General features: G+C 39.5%; 5 protein-coding genes across 6 annotated transcripts in view; 3 read left to right on the top strand and 2 right to left on the bottom strand.

Annotated features, from left to right (window-relative positions):
• The window catches only part of LOC104770371 (serine/arginine-rich splicing factor 7-like), a 2894-nt gene extending 1556 nt beyond the window's left edge, over window positions 1-1338 (bottom strand). Inside the window, exons 1-3 of one of the 2 annotated variants that reach the window (XM_010494783.2) lie at window positions 1192-1338; window positions 877-975; window positions 327-745 (exon numbers count right to left, since the gene is read on the bottom strand). In XM_010494783.2, coding sequence (XP_010493085.1) covers window positions 327-745; window positions 877-975; window positions 1192-1302 — 629 coding nt within the window. In that variant the 5' untranslated portion in view covers window positions 1303-1338. The remainder of the gene's footprint in view (window positions 1-326; window positions 746-876; window positions 976-1191) is intronic. The other variant, XM_010494784.2, reaches the window with a different exon arrangement.
• Window positions 2049-4661, top strand: LOC104772390 (tudor domain-containing protein 3-like). The gene is made up of 6 exons (XM_010497012.1): window positions 2049-2132; window positions 2216-2383; window positions 2489-2717; window positions 3269-3472; window positions 3645-3943; window positions 4122-4661. The coding sequence occupies exons 1-6, from the start codon at window positions 2049-2051 to the stop codon at window positions 4275-4277; spliced, it is 1140 nt and encodes a 379-aa protein (XP_010495314.1). The 3' UTR covers window positions 4278-4661.
• LOC104770370 (probable plastid-lipid-associated protein 8, chloroplastic) lies at window positions 4556-5828 on the bottom strand. The gene is made up of 4 exons (XM_010494782.1): window positions 5544-5828; window positions 5325-5448; window positions 5067-5246; window positions 4556-4956 (listed from the first exon to the last, which is right to left on the bottom strand). Exons 1-4 carry the CDS (start codon window positions 5772-5774, stop codon window positions 4766-4768), a joined length of 726 nt encoding a protein of 241 aa, XP_010493084.1. The 5' UTR covers window positions 5775-5828; the 3' UTR covers window positions 4556-4765.
• Window positions 6078-7901, top strand: LOC104770369 (protein PGR-like). The gene is made up of 5 exons (XM_010494781.2): window positions 6078-6327; window positions 6447-6560; window positions 6979-7201; window positions 7280-7528; window positions 7610-7901. The coding sequence occupies exons 1-5, from the start codon at window positions 6179-6181 to the stop codon at window positions 7739-7741; spliced, it is 867 nt and encodes a 288-aa protein (XP_010493083.1). The 5' UTR covers window positions 6078-6178; the 3' UTR covers window positions 7742-7901.
• The window catches only part of LOC104770368, a 5662-nt gene continuing 1743 nt past the window's right edge, over window positions 8096-12014 (top strand). The window contains exons 1-6 of the mRNA XM_010494780.2: window positions 8096-8469; window positions 8802-9561; window positions 9645-9801; window positions 9994-10038; window positions 10346-10511; window positions 10754-11125. Coding sequence (XP_010493082.1) covers window positions 8293-8469; window positions 8802-9561; window positions 9645-9801; window positions 9994-10038; window positions 10346-10511; window positions 10754-11125 — 1677 coding nt within the window. The 5' untranslated portion in view covers window positions 8096-8292. The remainder of the gene's footprint in view (window positions 8470-8801; window positions 9562-9644; window positions 9802-9993; window positions 10039-10345; window positions 10512-10753; window positions 11126-12014) is intronic.

Raw genomic sequence — 12014 nt, 5'->3', positions numbered from 1 at the left:
AAAACAAAAAAAAAAAAAAAAAAAAAATCTCAACAATACCAAAGCAAACCAAAACATTTGTCAAACGGTAACATGTACGAAGCCAACAAGAGTAAGTGATTTCTTCAAATCTATTAAATCAAACCTTCTGCATTTGTGCTTATCAACGACAATTTATCATACTTAACCACAACAGCATCCCAGTATTGACTCATTTAAACCAGTAGACCAATTTTACGGAAAAACGAATGTCATAGTTCAAATAAACAGGTGGGGTAATCCTACATCTAAAAGCTAACGGCGAATGTGAAGTCTACAAACTACACAAACTTCAACAAAAAGTTTACCTATCATCTCTCTTTGTATCTTGGCTCCTACCTTCATGAGTAACGGTCCCTTTGACTTTGATTCCCCTACCATTATCCCCAAAAGACCGATCCCCACGCCAATCTCCTCCATCACCTTCAAGAACTCTTTCCTTGTAACCATTTCTATCAAGCATATCATGATCATTTCTCCTCTCAAACTCCAGTGAATGCTCATAAGCTCTTTCCTTCTCTATGTAATGTTGATCTTTCCTTCTGTCCTGTGACCTATCCCGTTCTCTGGACCTATCACTATACCGTTCCCTGTCATAATTACCATCACTTCTCCTATCAGGGCTTCTATCCCATCCACCATGTGGTCGTACCCGCCCTGGACCTGGATTCATTCTTCCACCTCTTGTCGTCACTTCATTCACACGCACTGCACGCCCACCAATATTCTGATTACGAGCTCAGTACCGTCAACAATATACAAATACTCCAAAACATCACTATAGAAAAGGGAAAAAACAAAACTAGTTTTGTTTCTTTTTTGGTTTTACAACAAAGAACAAAGAACAAAGAACCATACTTTTCCATCCATGTCGTCGATAGCATCATCAACCGATCGACGATTTGAAAATGTAACAAAGCCATAGCATTTCCCTCTTACACTCTTGTCATTCACAATCTGAATTCCCAAAACAGTACAAATATGTCAAAGTACAGTCTGACCAGCTCACATCAATTCATATCTACTACTATCTCTTAACACCATCACAATAAGATTGAAATCTCAAATACGAGAACTAAATGTTTATCGTGTAAGTAATGAATCATCCTAATTAAGAAACCTAAATTTAGTTAAGATATTGGAGGCAACAACGGAAAGAGAAGTTTTTTTTACCTTAACGGTGAGCACAGAGCCGTAAATGGAAAATACACGGCGGATAGCCTCCTCGGTGATGTCGTAAGGTAGGCCGCCGACGTAGACGGAGTTACCATCATCCATCGTCATTGCTCTTTAATCGACTTTGGTCGGATTCCACACGGGAAGCATAGAAGTCATACTGCCGAAATCTCGGAGTTACATATGGGCCTGTCACTAGGCCCACTAACTAAACCCAAAGAAAAAAACAATTTTTTCGTAATTAAAGTTTCCTTTTTCGTAATTCCGTTTTTAATTACCANTTTTTTTTTTTTTTTTTTTTGGTGAAACTTTTGTTTTACTTGAGCTTAAAGGAACCATCAAAACAACACACATTAAAGTTGATAGGGGCATGAGTCATGACCTACTAAAATCACCTCCATCCAAAATAAAACAAAAAAACAGCATTAGATTATGTGACTGACCCAAACCAATTTTTTGTTGTTGTCCTTCTTTATAATAAGTGTCACGCTTAATTATTTACTTTTAGTACTTGTACACAAGACTGAAACTTACACTTTCCTTGAATAAAGTGACCTAATTACACTCTTTCAATAATCATAATTGTCAAACCACTAAAAGAAAAATATTCTTATCCACGTCGAATTGACAATACGGCTCACCAAGAAAACAAGGAGAAACGTGGAATTCCACTAGAGCGTCGCCACAGGAAGAAAGTTTTTGCTTATGCTGTTTAGAGTTTACAGTTACTGGTTTGCTATAAGCTATACGAATTATGCCTTCAAAAAGATATAAATATATAATCTATAATGAATTTTGAATGTTACTACTATAGTGAAGTTTATATGAGAAGACAAACATGTAGAGTATCTTAAATGGGGTTTGTTTTAAAGATCGTCATGTATNATTCAACCGAGTTACGCAGGTGTTCTCATCTTCAAGGCCCCAAAGTTCTTCAGGTACATATCATAGTTTTTACTTTGGTACTTCTAGTTTCTCTGTATTGTGTTAATTTGGGGTTCTTTGCTTTGTGAGCATATAGATAAGTTCTGTTAGGGATGTTACAAGAAGTAGCGCAGAGGAATTCCTAGGAAGTTCAACTGGTAAACGAGTGCTCAAATTCGTTCTGACTGATGGGAAGACTGAGATATCCGCACTTGAGTACTCTCATATACCATCGATTAACAATGATGTGACTCCTGGTACTAAGGTATTACATCTCAATCTAATTAATTGACAGATTCATGTTGTGTTGTCTGTGTCATGCATCAGCAGGGTGTTTTATAAAAATATAATACCTTTGTAACGTTGGCAGGTCCGTTTAGAAAATAAGGCTGTGGTGCGTGACGGTCTAGTATGTTTGACTCCAAAAGAGGTGACTTTATTGGGAGGTAATGTGCCATCACTCACTGAAGAATGGCAGATGAAGAAAAAATATGCTAGTTTGGCTCATTCATCTGGAAGGAAATCTCAGGAAAGCAAAGCTGGTGATGGTCCTCCTCCATTTGAGGAGTTGAAGATTCAAAAAGGTTCTTATCACCGTGGTAAGCAACTGCTATTCAAAAAGATTCAAAAATATGCTAGTTTGTCTTCTTTGCGCATTGCTATTCAATTTTCTTCCAGTAGTTTATCGCATGTTTCTTTCACTTTATAATAGCTTATCGTATGTTTCTTTCACTTTATAATGGTTGGCCAATCTTTGTTAACAAATAGAATATCTACCAATTTGGAATTTATGTTGTTAGTGTGCATAAAATTGTAAAAGATGTCTTGTCTGTACATAGACTGCTGCAAGGATATTCTACCCAAATGCACTTTTATATAGACATACTAGTAATTTGACCCGAGCTTCAAAATCCCAACTTATCCGTTTATATAACCTATGAGGATTCATGTAGATGTCTGATCTATTTAATCTCGGCTTGGTAGGTATCCAGTTTTGGCCCTGTTGGGTCTCCATTGTTTAAATACTTGAACTTGACTGTCTGCATTTTCATTGTGTGGTAAATTGATGTTCTCTTGAATTGCTATCGTGGTGGAAGTTTGGACAATGCATCAGAGAAATTAATTTGTCAGCATGTCTGATGATTGACAGATTACTACAAGACGACACCAACGACTGCTGCAGAAAGCAACGTAAAACACGCCGGTGGAGAAAAAGGTGAAAGTAGTGAAGTTGGTGGGAACAAAAAAGGTACAGATAAGAATTTACAAAGGAGTCCTGCAGATTCTGATCCAAAATCTGTCAAAGTTGAAAATCAGGAAAAGCCAAGCAGTTCAGATACAAGACCTAAACAAGGTGTGCCATCTAAATTTTCTCATAGCATATCAGATATTTGATGCGTTAATTAGTTTGGCATTTTCATTAGGCAATTGCATTGAAACATTAGATGAGAGAACTATCATTCGTCCCAAATAAGGCCAAGTAAATCTCTTGCTCGTTAGCGCCATAACATCTCCCGTTGTTGCAGTGGTGGAAGCTGTTCCTTTACAGAACCAAGCGGCTGCGCAGATACTTCTTGAGAAAATGAAAAATTCTAGTTCAAATGACCGGCAATACGAAGGAAGAAGAGGTAGAGGTAGAGGTAGAGGAAGAGGTAGAGGGAGGGGGAGAGAAGAAGAAGACTCTGCAGTGCTTACACTGGATGAGTGGGAAAAGAAGAATACTGGCAGGGGAGTTCTTGCAACAGCTGACCATCCTAGCAATACTACAAGCGATGAAGATCTTGCATGGCAGCTTCAGAATCAGTTTGATCTAGAAGACTCTTATGTGAGTGAAAACAATCTCGATTATCCCTATGATCCATCATCTATGTGCTTAATTGGCTATTTGATTTATTAACCAGACCATTTATTTCGATAAGCACCCCATTTTTGTCTTTCAATGACTTAGTACTTAGTACTTACCTGTTACGATGAGAGAACTGTGATTGTAATTTGCTGTGCAGGGACAGGAGATGCATGGAACTGGGGCAGCGGATATCAGAATGAATATGTTTGATTACGGAAGACCAGACGATAACTTTGGCCATGGAAGGGGAAGAGGAGGAGGAAGAGGAAGAGGAAGAGGGCGAGGACATAGGCGGGGACGAGGACGTGTGTAGATTGTGTAATGAATCATCCAGGCTTGTGGTAATTAAACCAAACTTCATCATATACATCTGTACATCTATATGTATAAGTTAGACTAAACATGTATAGAGAGCATTATAGATTCTTCGGCAATTACTCATGTATGCTTTGGTCCTCACAGGTATGGCAGCTCTGAATATTTCTGTAGATGGTTATTCTGAGTGTTTCAGATATCCGTGAGATGTTTTGAATTGAACATTCATCTTTTGAATTCGAGTTTGTGGCTGTAGTAGTTCTTTGCGAGAAAACGTTGAAATTTACCATAGCTCTTCATTAACAACTCATCGGGAGTGAGACACTCTTGGAATGAAGTTTACATTACAACAAAGTTCCTACTAAAACACCATTTGTGTACACAGGTTTGTGGTTTTCGACTGTTACACACTCGCAAGTGCCCATATGTTGTTTCTTCATTTCTATAGTGAATTGCATTGATTGATGCTCGAGGTTAATACAAATATTATTGGCGCCTCCGGAAGACGAACAATGATCCTCTAGAGCCTAATCCCAACCTAAGTTTCTCATCGACGTATGTGATCCGAAGCTTCACTTCGCTTTCGAACCCGTATTTAAACTCCAGAGATCCTACCTTGATTTCGGGAGGCTCAAATATCACCTGAACCCACTCACTGTCCAACGCTGTCAGCTTCCCTATGAATAAGATCACACAAAAGGTTGAAAGATTAAACACGGTAAAAGATGAGACTGGGTTTGAGCAGATGCATAGTAGTGTATATGGGTGTTTTCTCTTCAACTGTTACCTGTCAAGGAGACATCTCCGTCAAGAAAACCGAAAGCAGTGATGGAAACTTTATTCCTGACGATATCAGGAGAATCAATGCCTTGTATCATCTCTTTCGTTTTGAAGAAGAGGCGGCCTATCACACTTCTGTAGCCTCCACCGGGAGAGGTTGGTCTAGAACAGTACACCACGTCCCAATCTGCACCACAATTCGAGAATTCACATTTATGAATCATCAAGGAAGAAGCAAATCGCAGCTATGTTCTTAATAATTTACCTCCGAAAATGAGAGGGTTTTTAACAGGCTCCTTGACACAGTACTTTTGAAGCTCTCCAGCCACTTTTGCAACCTCCTTGTGTTGTTCAGGGCTCAGTGTCACACCTCCATCGCTATTCGCAACCTGTTCACCACTCACTCCCCATAATTATCAAAATCTCTTCTATATATCGTTCTCAAATCAAATAAAGATGGGCGTATAGTTTCGGGGATACAGACCTTAGAAAGGAGTGTAGAAATGAGATCATCGGGTCCAGTACGAAGCTCAACGTTGGGAGCTGAAACAGAACTGACGACGAGTCCCAATCTTTTGCTCCTGTTCCGTAAATCGACCTTGTAAGGGATGGTATATTGAAGAGGGAGGTTCGAGCGCTTCGAGGAATTGAGGATCTGAGTCCGTGGTTCGGAGAAAGAAGACGCGATTGTAAGGGAAGAAGCAGCCGCAGCCATTATTGCTCTACAGAGAGAGAGAGAGAGAAGCTCAGATAGAAGAAAGGTGTGAGAGAGAGAGGGACTACGGATATTGTGATTTAAGTGGTGCCACGTCATAATAGAAATCGATACTGGTCCCACCACTCGATCGCCGATTGGATGATCTTCGTCCACGTAGGAAAATATGGTCTCCCGCGTTATCTCGTTTGTTACAAAATCTATATCGGGTCAGCCCATTTAAGGCCCATTATTAAATACCAGGCCCAAGCCTGCGTAAACATCTTACCAACAAACAACAACAATTAACATACATGAATCGGTGATGACGTTGGTTGGGTCAAACTGCTCTGTACTCTCTCTCTCTCTCTCTCTCGACGCTCAACAACCGAAATCTTCGAGCTTCTCCGATAGTACTTGTAAAAATGGAAACGTCGCCGCAGCTCAGGCTTATCATCGCCGTCGTAATATCGTCACTCATCGCTTTCCGATCGTACAAACGGAAGTCGCTCGATCTCTCAGGTGGAATTGCTGGATTCCTCGTTATGACCATCCATTTCGCCGCTGGTTACAGGTTTCTTTCTACTCCCGATTTTGATTGATTCGGTTATTGACATTCGATTATTTCGTTATTGAGAAAGTGTTTTGTATTGGTTTTGATCGGATGAATCTGTTGAATCTAAATAAAAAAAGGTACGGAGCTCTGCTGCTTGTATTCTTTCTTACTTCCTCGAAGCTTACCAAGGTTGGCGAAGATAAAAAACGACGCGTTGATGTTGAGTTTAAGGAAGGTGGACAAAGGAACTGGTACATTTTTTTGTTCGCTCTGCAAATCTACTATATCCACTGGAGTGTTTATACGATGATCTGTTTCTAATAAAATTTCCTGATAGAGTTTGGTGTATTGACTTATGTGAGATTGAGCTATTTGGATTTCTTTGTGTATGAAGTTTGGGATTAGGATAAATTATTTAGATGTGAGATTAGATTAGCATCCCATTGAACCACATACACTGGACTGTTTCTAAACAATGATGTTCCCTTTTCCTTGGTTGATGTTGATGTTGATATTTAGAACTTCATTGAAGAGACTGTTTCTTTTTGGTTAGCCTCTATTATATTTTTTCATTGATATATTAGCGAATGATCTCACTTGTAGAAGTTGTTATTTATTTGACCAATAAAAGTTGCTTTGACAGGGGATTACTCAAATATCTTGTTTCAGGTTACAAGTGTTTTGCAATAGTGGGATTGCGTCAGTTCTGGTTGTAATTGCATGTACTCTAACGGGTTGGGAGGACAAGTGTTTGGATTCGAAGCAGTCGATAATTGTAACAGCTCTTATTGGTGGGATCATCGGTCATTACGCTTGCTGTAGTGGAGACACTTGGTCCTCGGAGCTTGGGGTTCTAAGTGATTCCCAGCCTCGACTAATCACAACGTTTAAGGTTTTTCTTGTTCCATTTTTTTGCCAGTCGCTAGTTAATTTTCCATGTTTTAGCTAAATTGTTTGGTCTCATTCTCAGCCGGTGAAGAAGGGAACAAATGGTGGAGTTACAAAGGCAGGATTCTTAGCTGCCTTGGCAGCCGGAACCACTGTTGGCTTAACATTCATTATCTTTGGATTCTTTACCGCAAAATGCCCAAGCGATGTGGCTCTGAAGCAACTATTAGCCGTTCCACTCGCTGCATTAGCTGGATTATGTGGGAGTCTTATTGATTCTGTACTAGGAGCAACCATCCAATTCAGTGGCTTCTGCTCTGTTCGGAACAAGGTACATTACAAAAAAAAGAACATGTAAAATATGTGGGATCGAGGTGAGAAAGAGTAGTTGACTGAATTATGTGTCGTGCAGATTGTAGGGAAACCAGGGCCGACCGTAAAGAAGATATCAGGAGTGGACATCCTTGACAACAATGGTGTGAACTTTGTCTCCATACTCTTGACATCCTTTCTGACTTCCATCGCTTTTATGTACATTTTCTGAATGCTATAGTTACCAAACCCTGTTTTCTGGACCAGACTGTTTTCTCTTTTCCACAATTAAGAAGCCAAAATTTAATATACAGTTTGATATTATTTCTCAAATGCTAAATTTGTTGTATGCTGGGTGAATTCTGTTAGTTTCTTAAAACAGTCTTCTTTCAGTATGTATGCAATAATCACAGCCTACAGTGTCTTTTAAATCAAAGGAAATATCATATATATATTTTTTTTCCTCTTTATATATGGGTTTGTCTTTTTGTGTGTGCGTGTGTGGGTTGTGGCCCTGTGGGGCTTTGTGGCAAAATGATGTTTTGACGGTTTTAATTCCAAATTAAGGAATCGCGTATATCCGTATAACACCGTTCCGTTGAGCTGCACACACGACTTTTAGCCCTAATATCTGAAGCGGCAAAATCGGAAAAGTGAAAACAAAAAAAAATGTGGTTGCGAAATTGAAACGACGAGAGGGAAAAATAAGCCCCCACTTGCACGCATCGGGCGGGGTGATAAATAAAAAAGGTTTTGATTGGAGGAAGACGAACGGAGACTGAAATGGCGACGACGGCGATGAAAAAACCTAAAACTGAACAAGGGGAAGAAGGTGAAGTAGTAGCAAAAACGTCCTCAACTCAAATCCCAGATGATAGAGAAGCTCTACTAGAGTTCATGGACCAGCGTGCCAAGTCAATCCAACGCCTTAAAGACCAGATTTCAATCCTCGACAGAAAGGTCTCTTCTTTCTTCGTTTTCTTGACCACTGATTTCACTTTCTTTCTGTTGCTTTATGTGACCAATTCGGCTTATTGTAGAGTGTGCATCAGTTTTGTTGATTTGGGTTTTTGCATCTGTTTTAGGGATTTTGATTGATTTCTTCTTATTGTTTCAATTGGAGCTCAGTTTTCAACATAATTATTGAGCTTTTCTCATTTGCTTCCTCGTACATAATATGCAAATGCCATTTCTTGCTCAAAACTTTGAAGGGCAATGGTAGGATCAATTTACAAGCGAGAGTCCTTACTGTTTGGTCTTGTTCTTATGATTTCTGATGTATCTGTCTGCAGCTTGCTGAAGAGAGAAAACTGATGGCAGATGCCGAGGCAAAATTTTTACAAATTGATCGTGTTGAAGATGGTACTTTATCTAAGTCAAAATCAAAAGGGCCTGGTAAAAATGGAAGTTTACTTGGTATAGCAGAGTTCTGGACCGAGGGAAATAAGGCCAAGACTACCAATGAAACCTCCTCTACTCCACATTCACGTAGTGAGATGGATTCCTTGAAAGTGCCAGCTATTATCTTACCTCCTTCTTTTAAGCGAAGAGCTTCTGCACCCGTGAGAGCAGAAGTAAATGAGACCACCCAAGCTCAACCCATGGCTACAAGGGATCCTAACATTCCAATGGAAGACACAAGTGGCCCTGAGCCCAAGAGACCTCGTAGTATTCTTGATGAAGTAGTAAGGGATACCCAAGTTCGAGATAATGGAGCTCAACCCATGGCTACAAGGGATTGTGATGTCTCCAAAGAAGATGAAAGTGTCCCTGAGGCCAAGAGATCTCGTAGTATTCCTAATGAAGTTGTAAGGGAATCCCAGGGTCGAGATAACGTAGCTCAACCCATGCCTACAAGGGATGTCCCAAAGGAAGCCAAAAGTGGTCTTGAGGCCAAGAAATCTCCTAGTATTTCTAATGACAAGATATGGGAAACTCAAGATCGAGATAATCAAACTCAAGCTCGAGATAATCAGACTAATAAGGACTTTTCAAAGCCAAGGATCAGAGTTTCTTCTAACATTTCTCAACAAGGACAACCGGACAAATCTGGTAAAAGCCATTCTTTTGATTGATTTGCCACATCTTACCTTCTCATTGCGTCTGAATCTATTGTTTCTTTTTGTGTGTTTTAGAGTTTCGAGGACATGATGAGTTGATAGCGCTTATAAGTAGGAGCTCTTTGCGTCCCACAATTGAAGGTCGTACTGTAGGTATGCTACCAAGTTGCCACACGAAAAGAATGAGAAGTCTTGCTCTTTCTCCTTCAAACCGTGAGCTATTTGCTACAAGGTGCTTTTTACATTATTTTTGTTTGGTTCTTTCCCAAAAGTGAATAAAAGACGCTACCTAATTTATTCTTTACTAAGGAAATTATATATACTAGACAAAATTAGCTAATCTAATATACTCTTGGATCTTGAATCCTGTGCTTAATCTTTTTTCTTTCCCCCCTCTTGCTTTTGGTTTTTGGTTATTCTTCAGTGCATTGGATGGGGCGGTTCATTTCTGGAAGCTTCAGTCTGATAGGTAAACTCTGCCGTAAATATGCCTGATTAGCTTATGATGTTTCTTGCTGATTTCCTTGATTTTCAAATGTGTTAAGTTTATCTATATTCAATTCCAACTGATATCATCTTCATCCATCCATAAAGTCGGCGATTTTACTTTCACTTATATTTGCCAACAAACCGCAATATTTTGTTGTACAAGATCTTAAGAGAATAGAGTTTGTACAATGTTTTCTTTACTGGGAAGTTTTGTGTCTCAGAAACCCCCAATCTTTTTACCTCTTACTAATCTATACTAACCCATTAATGGTTTCACAATTGAGCAGGTCCACAGCTACTTTGTTTAAGACAGTTAATCGGGTTGCAGTAGATCAGAAGAAATGGGCAGAAGATATAGCTTGGCATCCACACAAGAGTGCACTTTTCTCCGTGTATACTGCAGATGACGGTCACCCTCAGATATCAGCCATATATCTGAATGAAGCTAGAGGGGTAAAAAATCTATGAAAGCTGTTATACACTAGCGTTTTACCATATATTAAATTTGCCATTGCACACTCATTAGTGGAATGTGTGACTTGTAGAAAGTTAACTAGGCCTTCTTAACCTGTTAGAAAAAAGAAATCAATTTAGCTGGAATAATTGGGTATTTGGTTCAACCTTGGATTTATCTATTTATTCTAAGATATTATTTGATGGTCATACTATTTTTTTGTATATCTGTTCATCTGCAGGGTTGTGAGTCAAAATTTCTGGAGGACAGGCCTCATAGCAAAGGTCTTATCAACAGAATCATGTTTACGCCTTGGGATGATCCTTGTTTCATAACAGGTGGGAGTGACCATGCAGTAGTGTTATGGCGGGATCGATGTGAAAATAATGCGTGGAAGCCGACGCTTCTGCATAGGGACTTGCACTCGTCGGCTGTGATGGGAGTTGCTGGAATGAGCCATAACAATCTCGTCTTGTCGTGTGGAGATGATAGGAGATTTGTTGGGTTTGATGCCCGAGAAGAAAAAGTCACATTTAAACATAGACTAGACAACAGATGCACAAATATACTGCCAAACCCGAGAGATGTTAACCTTGTCATGGTTCACACAAGGTAAAAGAGACTCTTGGTTTTATATATACTACCCCAAGAAAGCAATTGCCTCAAAATTAGTTCCTTTGCTTGTGTTGNTAACCCATTAATGGTTTCACAATTGAGCAGGTCCACAGCTACTTTGTTTAAGACAGTTAATCGGGTTGCAGTAGATCAGAAGAAATGGGCAGAAGATATAGCTTGGCATCCACACAAGAGTGCACTTTTCTCCGTGTATACTGCAGATGACGGTCACCCTCAGATATCAGCCATATATCTGAATGAAGCTAGAGGGGTAAAAAATCTATGAAAGCTGTTATACACTAGCGTTTTACCATATATTAAATTTGCCATTGCACACTCATTAGTGGAATGTGTGACTTGTAGAAAGTTAACTAGGCCTTCTTAACCTGTTAGAAAAAAGAAATCAATTTAGCTGGAATAATTGGGTATTTGGTTCAACCTTGGATTTATCTATTTATTCTAAGATATTATTTGATGGTCATACTATTTTTTTGTATATCTGTTCATCTGCAGGGTTGTGAGTCAAAATTTCTGGAGGACAGGCCTCATAGCAAAGGTCTTATCAACAGAATCATGTTTACGCCTTGGGATGATCCTTGTTTCATAACAGGTGGGAGTGACCATGCAGTAGTGTTATGGCGGGATCGATGTGAAAATAATGCGTGGAAGCCGACGCTTCTGCATAGGGACTTGCACTCGTCGGCTGTGATGGGAGTTGCTGGAATGAGCCATAACAATCTCGTCTTGTCGTGTGGAGATGATAGGAGATTTGTTGGGTTTGATGCCCGAGAAGAAAAAGTCACATTTAAACATAGACTAGACAACAGATGCACAAATATACTGCCAAACCCGAGAGATGTTAACCTTGTCATGGTTCACACAAGGTA

The sequence above is a fragment of the Camelina sativa genome, chromosome 20, assembly GCF_000633955.1.
Source record: "Camelina sativa cultivar DH55 chromosome 20, Cs, whole genome shotgun sequence".
NCBI lineage: Eukaryota > Viridiplantae > Streptophyta > Magnoliopsida > Brassicales > Brassicaceae > Camelina > Camelina sativa.
This window is presented reverse-complemented; position numbering and strand designations above follow the sequence as displayed.